The sequence below is a fragment of the Salmo salar genome, chromosome 18 (assembly GCF_965601325.2).
Source record: "Salmo salar chromosome 18, fSalSal1, whole genome shotgun sequence".
NCBI lineage: Eukaryota > Metazoa > Chordata > Actinopteri > Salmoniformes > Salmonidae > Salmo > Salmo salar.
Window position 1 is genome coordinate 61995990 of NC_138308.1, and position 12522 is coordinate 62008511.

The 12522-nt window shown below is 43.7% G+C and overlaps 1 protein-coding gene across 1 annotated transcript; it reads right to left on the minus strand.

Annotated features, from left to right (window-relative positions):
* Positions 1-1507: 1507 nt before the first annotated feature.
* LOC106577184 (phytanoyl-CoA hydroxylase-interacting protein-like) lies at positions 1508-12186 on the minus strand. Its single transcript, XM_014155009.3, has 3 exons — positions 10773-12186; positions 7992-8109; positions 1508-4043 (listed from the first exon to the last, which is right to left on the minus strand). The coding sequence occupies exons 1-3, from the start codon at positions 10903-10905 to the stop codon at positions 3521-3523; spliced, it is 774 nt and encodes a 257-aa protein (XP_014010484.1). The 5' UTR covers positions 10906-12186; the 3' UTR covers positions 1508-3520.
* Between the last annotated feature and the right edge of the window lie 336 nt (positions 12187-12522).

Consider the following 12522-nt stretch of genomic DNA (forward strand, 5'->3'; position numbering starts at 1 on the left):
TCCTGGTAGGATACATGAAACAGTTTGATCAGAAGAGATGTGTAAAGTCCCTAATTTTACATTTTAGTCATTTAGCAGACACTCTTATCCAGAGCGACTTACAGTAGTGAATGCATACATTTCATTTCATGCATTTTTTTTTGTACTGGCCCCACGTGGGAATCGAACCCACAACCCTGGCGTTGCACACACCATGCTGGCGTTGCAAACACCATGCTCTACCAACTGAGCCACAGGGAAGGCCTAACAGGTGTATAATACCTTATTTATTATAATAATATAGCAGTGCATTCTATAGTTTTACTACGCTATAATCTGCCAGTTGGGGAGGACTCCTTTTGACAGGTCTCATGGCTTCAGTCTACTCAGAGGTGTGGGTGAGAAACTCTCTGTGTTTGATGCCACCTGGGAGTGATGCAATGTGAACTCAATACTGAGGATACACTCTTAGAAAAAAGGGTTCCAATGGGGTTCTTCAGCTGTCCCCATAGGAGAACCCTTTTTGGTTCCAGGGAAAACCCTTTTTGGTTCCACACATACCCTTTTGGGTTCCATGTGGAACCCTCTGTGGAAAGGGTCCTACTGTATATGGTACCTAAAAAGGGTTCTACCTGGAACCAAAAGGGTTCTACCTGCAACCAAAAGAGTTCTACCTGGAACCAAAAGGGTTCTACCTGGAACCAAAAGAGTTATACCTGGAACCAAAAGGGTTCTACCTGGAACCAAAATAGTTCTACCTGGAACCAAAAATAGTTCTTTAAAGGTTTCTCCAATGGGGACAGCTAAAGATCCATTTTAGGTTCTAGATAGCACCTGTTTTTTCTAAGAGTGTACGGCATGAGACACCGCTACAAATGGCTCAAAATTCAACTCTGTGCAAACCTGCCCTGTCATCAAGAAGCCCCAATCAGAACCATGTCAGATTGGAACAGCTGATTGCAGTAGAATTCAATCTTGTTTTGTGTCTCTGCATGTCAACCAACATCAACTGTTGAATTGTTGTGGTTCAGTCAGTTGTGGTTAAATGTGACTCATTTCTATCCGATCATGCGTCCTGGTTAGGATCTGTTGTACACATCTCCTCTGATAACACAAACAGTTTGAATGTTAGCTTTACCACACGCTCATTTAGCATTTACTGACTTAGCAGTTTGAATGTTAGCTTTACCCGCACGCTCATTTAGCATTTACTGACTTAGCAGTTTGAATGTTAGCTTTACCGCACGCTCATTTAGCATTTACTGACTTAGCAGTTTGAATGTTAGCTTTACCGCACACTCATTTAGCATTTACTGACTTAGCAGTTTGAATGTTAGCTTTACCGCACGCTCATTTAGCATTTACTGACTTACCAGTTTGAATGTTAGCTTTACCGCACGCTCATTTAGCATTTACTGACTTACCAGTTTGAATGTTAGCTTTACCGCACGCTCATTTAGCATTTACTGACTTACCAGTTATTTAGTTTAGAATGTTTCTAAAGCTATCCCTTGGCTGTGATTTCAGTCTGGTTCACTTATTTTTTATACAGTAAAAATAAATATTTTTCTATGTTCGTTTTGTGATGTTTATTATGTTGAACACAGGATAATGTGGTTTCTGTTAATGATGGTAATACATATAACACAGAACCCATCAGACATCAGACTGACATCAGTGTAATGCTGCAACCTGCCATGCTTCAGGCTGGGATTCAATCCCAGCGCGGGTTTAAAGGCATTGTTCCTTCATTCGTGGAGATCCCATTCACTGGAAACGCTGCATATATCAGCTCCATAGGAACTTGTCTTTAAAAACCGCAATACCTATAACCCGCGATCGGAATGAATCCCTGCCGTAGAATCATCCAGAAATCACATTCCATTTCAAGATAACATTAGAATGATCCAGTAATCACATTCCATTACAAGATAACATTAGAATGATCCAGTAATCACATTCCATTACAAGATAACAGAATGATCCAGTAATCATCACATTCCATTACAAGATAACATTAATCACATTCCATTACAAGATACCATTAGAATGATCCAGTAATCATCACATTCCATTACAAGATACCATTAGAATGATCCAGTAATCATCACATTCCATTACAAGATAACATTAGAATGATCCAGTAATCACATTCCATTACAAGATAACATTAGAATGATCCAGTAATCATCACATTCCATTACAAGATAACATTAGAATGATCCAGTAATCACATTCCATTACAAGATAACATTAGAATGATCCAGTAATCACATTCCATTACAAGATAACTGTAACGGTCGTCGTAGTAAATGGACCAAAGCGCAGCAGGTTGAGTGCTCATAAAATATTTATTTTGAACACTTAAGAAAACAAAACAAGAAAACGTACGAACGAACAGGATTACAGGCTAAACCCCTTTTATGCAATCACAACTTCCCACAAAACCCAAACGAAACACACCCCTCTATATAGGACCTTCAATCAGAGGCAACGTGGAGCAGCTGCCTCCAATTGAAGGCCAAATCAATAAACTAAACATAGAACTAAAACGACTAGAACATAGAAATATACTAACATAGAACATAGCCCAAAAACCCCGGAAAACACTAACCAAACACCCCTCTACATAAACACACACCCCGAACCACATAAAATAAATACCCCCTGCCACGTCCTGACCAAACTACAATAACAAATAACCCCTTTACTGGTCAGAATGTGACAATAACATTAGAATGATCCAGTAATCACATTCCATTTCAAGATAACATTAGAATGATCCAGTAATCACATTCCATTACAAGATAACATTAGAATGATCCAGTAATCATCACATTCCATTTCAAGATAACATTAGAATGATCTAGAAATCATCACATTCCATTACAAGACAATGTTACATAATACTAATTCATTATGCCTTGTTGAAGCTGTTACCACAGCTTGTTTCTAGCAGCTTGGTCAAGGTGTTGTTACCTTTGGCATATCATTACATTGCACCTGTATAATATGACTGATGTCTGTTAGAATCACCACAGCCAATAGGATTAGAGAATCACCACAGCCAGTAGGGTTAGAGAATCACCACAGCCAATATGGTTGCAGAATCACCACAGCCAGTAGGGTTAGAAAATCACCACAGCCAGTAGGGTTAGAGAATCACCACAGCCAGTAGGATTAGAGAATCACCACAGCCAGTAGGATTAGAGAATCACCACAGCAAATAGGATTAGAGAATCACCACAGCCAGTAGGGGTAGAGAATCACCACAGCCAGTAGGGTTAGAGAATCACCACAGCCAGTAGGGTTAGAGAATCACCACAGCCAATAGGGGTAGAGAATCACCACAGCCAATAGGGGTAGAGAATCACCACAGCCAATAGGGTTAGAGAATCACCACAGCCAATAGGGGTAGAGAATCACCACAGCCAATAGGGTTAGAGAATCACCACAGCCAATAGGGGTAGAGAAGTATTATTATCCGTAGAACTGCAGGGACCCCGTAGTAACACCCCCTCCCTCCCCCACAGTTAGCCGGTTAGCGTCCCACGCTAATGTTGCAGGTCTTGCAACTGGGGTCCTTCTTAGCATTGATGGTAGACATGCTACTGAGCTGGTGTCCTTGGATCTCCTCCACGCTGCCTAGGGCCAGGTCCACCTCCAGAATCACATCCTGGGCGTGGTGGAACACCAGCCGCCCCTCCTCCTCCTCCTGGGTGCATGTCAGGAAGCGGTTGTCTGAAATGTCCAGCGCCGGGAGGCGGCCCTTACAGAATAGGTCCCCTGGATAGCCCTCTGGGGCCAGCACCAGAATCACGTAATGGTAAGCTGTGTACATGCAGTAGAAGTCCCCGAAGTACAGGTTGGTCTTGGTGTTGAACAGGGCCTCGGCCTGGATCTCGAAGCGGTAGCGTCCGTAGGGGGAGTCCTGCGGGGGCTTGCCTGTGTTGAACTCCGTGTTGCAGCTGAAGTAGATGCCTTCCAGCTTGCCACTGATGGGAGAGCCGTGGCTGCCACTGTTGTCCTTTACAGCCGGGAGCATCCGGTTGTCCTGTGTCTCTCTGGAATCACAAGAGGGGCTTATCACCACACCAGACCACGTTAATCAACCACAGAGACAGACAATCAGCAAGGAAACAGAACTCTGAGTCTACAACAGGTCATCTTCCCATTAGTCCTATCCTGCTTGAAGGACAAGCAAAAATAGCTTTTAGGAACACAAACCTTTCCTCGTTACTCACCACGGGTCACTTTTACAATGTCAGAATGTATCTCAACAGAATCACACTTTGAGAATCTTAATCATTTGACAGATACTGAGAGAGGTAAGAGGTTCCATAATGCAGAACCAGAAGCTGTCAGTGTCTGCTGAGGAGGAGAGGCTTTGACCTGAGTGCTCTTCACTGTGATAATACTATAAATAATAAACCAGATCAGATATTTCTATCTGAGATAATACTATATATAAATAAAAAAACAGATCAGTGCTACATTAGTCTGTTACTGGCTGATGTTTGGATCACAGGAGAGCAATATTATTATCAATACAATTATTTTTTACCTTTATTTAACTAGGCAAGTCAGTTAAGAACAAATTCTTATTTTCTTATTTTTCGCCCTTCCATTTCTCATATGTCCATTTGTTTTGTCTTGTTCCATACACACCTGGTTCTCATTCCCCAATTAATCTACATGTATTTAGTCCTCTGTTCCCCATCATGTCTTTGTGTGTAATTGTTTATTGTTATGTGCGATGTTCACGTGCTATACTTTTGTACATATTCCGTGTTTTCTTTTGGGCACTTTGATGTCATTTTGTGCCTCTTTCTTGACCGGAATAAAAGTGCGGCTGTTAAATCTACTCTGCTCTCCTGCACCTGACTTCGCCTCCCGTACACAGCCGTAACAGAATTACACACCGAACGATGGAGTCAGCAGGAGCAGGTACCCCGGTTAGAGGAGTCGAGGAGTGCGTCCAGGAACATTCGGCTATGTTACATCATCTTGGTCCCATGATGGATCGCGTTGTCAAGACTATGGACCACTGGGAGAGACAGGAAGTCTCTCCAGTGCCTCGACCAGCGCAACCGAGGTTACCTCTACCCGTCCCATTTGGAGCCAGTTCCAGTGGGATACGTCTCTCCCTTCCCAGGGAGTATGATGGGACGGCCACACAGTGCCAGGGATTCCTGTTACAACTGGACCTATACCTGGCCAATGAGCACCCAGCTACCTCGGGAAGGGAGAGAGTGTCTGCCCTCGTCTCATGCCTCTCAGGGAGCGCTCTGGAGTGGGCAAACGCCGTGTGGGGAGAAGATGACACGTCGTTGGACCACTTCGAGGAGTTCACCCGTCGCTTCCGGGCCGTCTTCAACCATCCACCCGAAGGGAGAGAGGCGGGAGAACGGCTCTTCCATTTGAGGCAGGGGACAAGGTGCGCCCAGCAATTCCGGACCTTGGCCGCCGGAGCAGGCTGGAGCAACAGGGCCCTCATCGACCAATATCGGTGCAGCCTGCGCGAGGACGTCCAACGTGAGCTGGCCTGCAGGGATGCCACCATCTCCTTTGACCAACTGGTGTATTTGTCCATCCGGTTGGATAACCCGCTGGTCACCCGCGGATGTCCAGAGGGGGCTCTGTCGGTGCCATCTTCCAGCACCCCCGCTCCGGTACCCATGGAGTTGGGAGGGGCTGCGCGTAGGGAGACTGGAGGAGGAGCCATCACGCGCACCATCTGTGGCCGTAGAGGGCACACTGCTGGTCGGTGCCGTGTCGGTTCCTCTGGGAGTCGAGGTAACAGGTAGGGCACTCTGCCGTCACCCCAGGTTAGTCTGCACCACACTCATCCAGAGTCCTCTGTTGACCACCTGTTTATACCTGTTTGTTTCCCTGATTTTTCCCGGCATTGCCAGCATAAGGCGCTCGTCGATTCAGGCGCAGCTGGGAATTTTATCGACAGAGCGTTAGCCCTTAGTTTAGGGATCCCCATTATTCCTGTAGGTAGACCTTTCCCGGTTCATGCTTCTGGATAGTCAACCATTAGAGTCCGGGCTAATCAGGGAAGCCACCATCTCCCTGGCCATGGAGACACAGGGGGGTCACGAGGAGAAAATCAGTCTCTTTCTCGTTGACTGTCCTGCGTTTCCCGTGGTACTGGGCCTTCCCTGGTTAGCTCATCATAACCCCACTATGTCCTGGCAACAGAGGGCTCTCACGGGGTGGTCGCGAGAGTGCTCGGGGAGGTGTGTAGGGGTTTCCGTTGGTGCTACTACGGTGGAAAGTCCAGACCAGGTCTCCACCATGTGCATCCCCCCAGAATATGCCGATTTGGCTCTCGCCTTCTGTAAAAAGAAGTACCTCGTGGAGTGGGAGGGGTACGGTCCGGGGGAGGTGCTGGATTCCGGTTGCGGATGTGTTGGACCCCGAACTGCTGCGAGAGTTTCACCGTCGTTGGCCGGATCGCCCTGCGCTTCGCCCTCCGGGTTGTCCCCGAGGCCGCTGGAGCCGCGCGTCAAAGGGGGGTACTGTCACAACTTCCGCCGAAGTCGGCTCCTCTCCTTGTTCGAGCGGCGTTCGATGTCACCGGCTTTCTAGCCATCGCCGCTCCATTTGTCATATGTCCATTTGTTTTGTCTTGTTCCATACACACCTGGTTTTCATTCCCCAATTAATCTACATGTATTTAGTCCTCTGTTCCCCATCATGTCTTTGTGTGTAATTGTTTATTGTTATGTGCGATGTTCACGCGCTATACTTTTGTACATGTTCCGTGTTTTCTTTTGGGCACTTTGATGTCATTTTGTGCCTCTTCCTTGACCGGAATAAAAGTGCGCCTGTTAAATCTACTCTGCTCTCCTGCACCTGACTTCGCCTCCCGTACACAGCCGTAACAGCGATTCGATCTTGCAACACTATTACCTAAACTATTATTAATACAATACTAGTACCAATACAATTACGAATACAATACTATTACCTAAACTATTATCAATACAATACTATTACCAATACTATTAAGAATACAATACTATTACCAATACAATTATGAATACAGTACTATTACCTATACTATTATCAATACAACACTATTATGAATACAATACTAGTACCAATTCTATTAAGAATACAATACTATTACCTATACTATTATCAATACAATACTAGTACCAATACTATTAAGACCACAATACTATTACCAATTACTATTAAGAATACAATACTATTACCTATACTATTATCAATACAATACTAGTACCAATACTATTAAGAACACAATACTATTACCAATACTATTATTAATACTATTATCAATACAATACTATTACCTATACTATTATCAATACAATACTAGTACCAATACTATTTTTATTTTTTTTACATTTTACATTTTAGTACATTTAGCAGACGCTCTTATCCAGAGCGACTTACAGTAGTGAATGCATACATTTCATTTTATGCATTTTTTTTTGTTTTTGTTCTGGCCCTCCCGTGGGAAACGAACCCACAACCCTGGCGTTGCACACAGCATGCTCTACCAACTGAGCCACAGGGAAGGCCACTATTAAGAATACAATACTATTACCAATTCTATTAAGAATACAATACTATTACCAATAATATTATAAATACAATACTATTACCAATACTATTACCAATCCTATTATGAATAAATTACTATTACCTATACTATTATCAATACAATACTATTACCAATACTATTACCAGTACCATTAAGAATACAATACTATTACCAATACTATTATCAATACAATACTATTATCAATACAATACTATTACCAGTACCATTAAGAATACAATACTATTACCAATACTAGTATCAATACAATACTATTACCAATACTAGTATCAATTCAATACTATTACCAATACTAGTATCAATTCAGTACTACCATCTACTCTCTCATTACCAATAGAAAGCTGTTGAGCTTTTAAAGGATGAGAGATAATGCTGTAAGAGATAATGCTGTAAGAGATAATGCTTTACGTACCTCGTTTTATTGAAGTAGTCCTCCTGCTGGTTCCGATAAAACACTGAGAAGCTCAACATCCTGCCAGCTACCCCCTCAGCCTTCTCCAGCAACTGTGCCAGATGCACAGCAGAGTAGTCTGAAATAATAATAATGCACAGTAGAGTAGTCTGGGAGAAAATAATAATAATGCACAGTAGAGTAGTCTGGGAAAAAATAATAATGCACAGTAGAGTAGTCTGGAAAAAAAAAATTATGCACAGTAGAGTAGTCTGGGGAAAAATAATAATGCACAGTAGAGTAGTCTGTGAAAAAATAATAATGCACAGTAGAGTAGTCTTGGAAAAAATAATAATGCACAGTAGAGTAGTCTGGGAAAAAATAAATAATAATACTAGTTATTTGAATCAAATCAAAGTTTATTTGTCACATGCCCTGAATACAACAGGTGTAGTAGACCTTACAGTGAAATGCTGAATACAACAGGTGTAGTAGACCTTACAGTGAAATGCTGAATACAACAGGTGTAGTAGACCTTACAGTGAAATGCTGAATACAACAGGTGTAGTAGACCTTACAGTGAAATGCTGAATACAACAGGTGTAGTAGACCTTACAGTGAAATACTGAATACAACAGGCTCTAACCAATAGTGCAAAAAGGTATTAGGTGAACAATAGATAAGTAAAGAAATAAAGCAACAGTAAAAAGACAGTGAAAAACAGTAGTGAGGCTATATACAGTAGTGAGGCTATATACAGTAGAGAGGCTATATACAGTAGAGAGGCTATATACAGTAGAGAGGCTATATACAGTAGAGGGGCTATATACAGTAGAGAGGCTCCATACAGACACCAGTTAGTCAGGCTGATTGAGGTAGTATGTACATGTAGATATGGTTAAAGTGACTATGCATATATGATGAACAGAGAGTAGCAGTAGCGTAAAAGAGGGGTTGGCGGGTGGTGAGACACAATGCAGATAGCCCAGTTAGCCAATGTGCGGGAGCACTGGTTGATCGGGCCAATTGAGGTAGTATGTACATGGATGTACAGTTAAAGTGGCTATGCATATATGATAAATAGAGAGTAGCAGCAGCGTAAAAGAGGGGTTGGGGGGGCACATAATGCAAATAGTCCGGGTAGCCATTTGATTACCTGTTCAGGAGTCGTATGGCTTGGGGGTAAAAACTGTTGAGAAGCCTTTTTGTCCAAGACTTGGCTCTCCGGTACGCTTGTCATGCGGAAGCAGAGAGAACAGTCTATGACTGGGGTGGCTGGGGTCTTTGACAATCTTTAGGGCCTTCCTCTGACACTGCCTGGTGTAGAGGTCCTGGATGGCAGGAAGCTTTGCCTCAGTGATGTACTGGGCCGTACGCACTACCCTCAGTAGTGCCTTGTGGTCGGAGGCCGAGCAGTTGCCGTACCAGGCAGTGATGCAACCAGTCAGGATGCTCTCGATGTTGCAGCTGTAGAACCTTTTGAGGATCTCAGGACCAATGCCAAATCTTTTTAGTTTCCTGAGGAGGAATAGTCTTTGTCGTGCCCTCTTCACGACTGTCTTGGTGTGTTTGGACCATTCTAGTTTGTTGGTGATGTGGACACCAAGGAACTTGAAGCTCTCAACCTGCTCCACTACAGCCCCGTCGATGAGAATGTGGGCGTACTCGGTCCTCCTTTTCCTGTAGTCCACAATTATCTCCTTAGTCTTGGTTACGTTGAGGGATAGGTTGTTATTCTGGCACCACCCGGCCAGGTCTCTGACCTCCTCCCTATAGGCTGTCTCGTCGTTGTCGGTGATTAGGCCTACCACTGTTGTGTCGTCTGCAAACTTAATGATGGTGTTGGAGTCGTGCCTGGCCATGCAGTCGTGGGTGAACAGGGAGTACAGGAGGGGACTGAGCACGCACCCCTGGGGATCTCCAGTGTTGAGGATCAGCGTGGCGGATGTGTTGTTACCTACCCTTATCACCTGGGGGTGACCCATCAGGAAGTCCAGGATCCAGTTGCAGAGGGAGGTGTTTAGTCCCAGGGTCCTTAGCTTAGTGATAAGCTTTGAGGGCACTATGGTGTTGAACGCTGAGCTATAGTCAATGAATAGCATTCTCACATAGGTGTTCCTTTTGTCCAGGTGGGAAAGGGCAGTGTGGAGTGCAATAGAGATCGCATCAGCTGTGGATCTGTTTGGGCGGTATGCAAAATGGAGTGGGTCTTGGGTTTCTGGGATAATGGTGTTGATGTGAGTCATTACCAGCCTTTCAAAGCACTTTATGGCTACGGACGTGAGTGCTACGGGCCTGTAGTCATTTAGGCAGGTTGCCTTTGTGTTCTTGGGCACAGGGACTATGGTGGTCTGCTTGAAACAGACCAAACTTGCACTTTTTGATAAGCTATTCAACAGGGGATTAAAACCTGAGGAAGTTGTCATTTGGTTGCCAGTTGGTTGTCAGTTGGTTGTTGTGACCCTGGAGGATTGGAGCCGTCTGTCTCTATGACGATGACTTTGGTGCTATTCATAGTCCTCCATTAAGAAATCACTGTCACATCTCTGCTGCTATGTAACTCTAAACCATCAGCTGTCTGTCTGCTCATTGACACGGTTCTTCCCTCAATTAAACTCTCTCTCCCCCACCAGCTCTCTCGAATTATCCCTCCACCTCTTTCTACATCTTCATGCACTCTCTCTCCGGTTTCTCTCTCTATTTCATCACTCTTTCTTTTCTGTTTGTCACCCCGTCTCTCCTCTATTTCATCACTCTTTCTATCTCTGTTTGTCACCCCGTCTCTCCTCCCCTTGTTCTCACCTGCAGTGTAGAATTCAATGATCTCACTCCATTCAGAGACAGCATAGTTCCCGTCACTCTGCTTGGAGGCGGTCTGGACAGCTACAGTGTAATCTGTCCTGGGGCTCAGGAACCAGTGGCCTCTCACTGTCATGGGCAGTGGCACCGCCTTCGCCACCAGCTTAGTGGGGACATCCTGAAACACAGGGACAGACAACCAGTTTAACTTTTTAGTGACAGGGGGCAGTATTCGGAAATTCAGATGAATGACGTGCCCAAATTAAACTGCCTGCTACTTGGGCCCAGAAGGTAAGATATGCATATTATTAGTATTTGGATAGAAAACACTCTGAAGTTTCTAAAACTGTTTGAATGATGTCTGTGAGTATTACAGAACTCATATGTCAGGCAAAAACCTGAGAAAAATCCAACCAGGAAGTTTGACCTCACATGGTTGTAGTCATTTCAAATGATGTTCTATCTAAACTACAGTGTCTGTGATGTCATATTGCACTTCCTAAGGCTTCCACTAGATGTCAACAGTCATTAGAACCTTGTTTGAGGCTTCTACAATGCAATTTGATTGAATAATACCTGGAACAGTAAGTGGTCGACCTGGTGTCATTGACTTACCTCGTGCGCACTCACGTAGGGCTAGCCATTTTTATTTTTCTTCTGTAATGAATCTGCTATTGTCCGGTTGGAATATTATCAAAATTCTATGTGAACCTGTTAGGGCTAGGGGGCAGTATTTACACGGCTGGATAAAAAAACATACCCGATTTAATCTGGTTACCACTCCTACCTAGTAACTAGAATATGCATATACTTATTACATATGGATAGAAAACACCCTAAAGTTTCTAAAACTGTTTGAATGGTGTCTGTGAGTATAACAGAACTCAAATGGCAGGTCAAAACCTGAGAGATTCCTTTACAGGAAGTGGCCAGTCTGACCATTTCTTGAACTTCTTTTCCATCTCTATCTTTTACTAAGGATCTCTGCTCTAACGTGACACTTCCTACGTCGTCCATAGGCGCTCAGAGCCCGGGAAAAACCTGAATGTCGTCATCCCAGCCCCAGGCTGAAACACATTATCGCCTTTCTCAAGTGGCCGATCAAGGGACTCTGGGTTTAGGCGCGTGACCTGACCGCCCCCGTCTTTGTGATTTTTTCCTCTGTTTGCCGAAAAGGAGATTCCCGGTCGGAATATTATCGCTTTTCTACGAGAAAAATAGCATAAAAATTGATTTTAAACAGCGGTTGACATGCTTCGAAGTACGGTAATGGAATATTTAGAATTTTTTTGTCACGAATTGCGCCATGCGCGAGACCCTTCTTTACCATTTCGGATAGTGTCTGGAACGCACGAACAAAACGCCGCTATTCGGATATAACGATGGATTATTTTGGACCAAACCAACATTTGTTATTGAAGTAGCAGTCCTGGGAGTGCATTCTGACGAAGACAACAAAAGGTAATCAAACTTTTATAATAGTAAATATGATTATGGTGAGTGCTAAACTTGCCGGGTGTCTAAATAGCTAGCCCGTGATGCCTGGGCTATGTACTTAGAATATTGCAAAATGTGCTTTCACCAAAAAGCTATTTTAAAATCGGACATATCGAGTGCATAGAGGAGGTCTGTATCTATAATTCTTAAAATAATTGTTATGCTTTTTGTGAACGTTTATCGTGAGTAATTTAGTAAAATGTTACCGAATTCCCCGGAAGTTTGCGGGGGGTATGCTAGTTCTGAACGTCACATG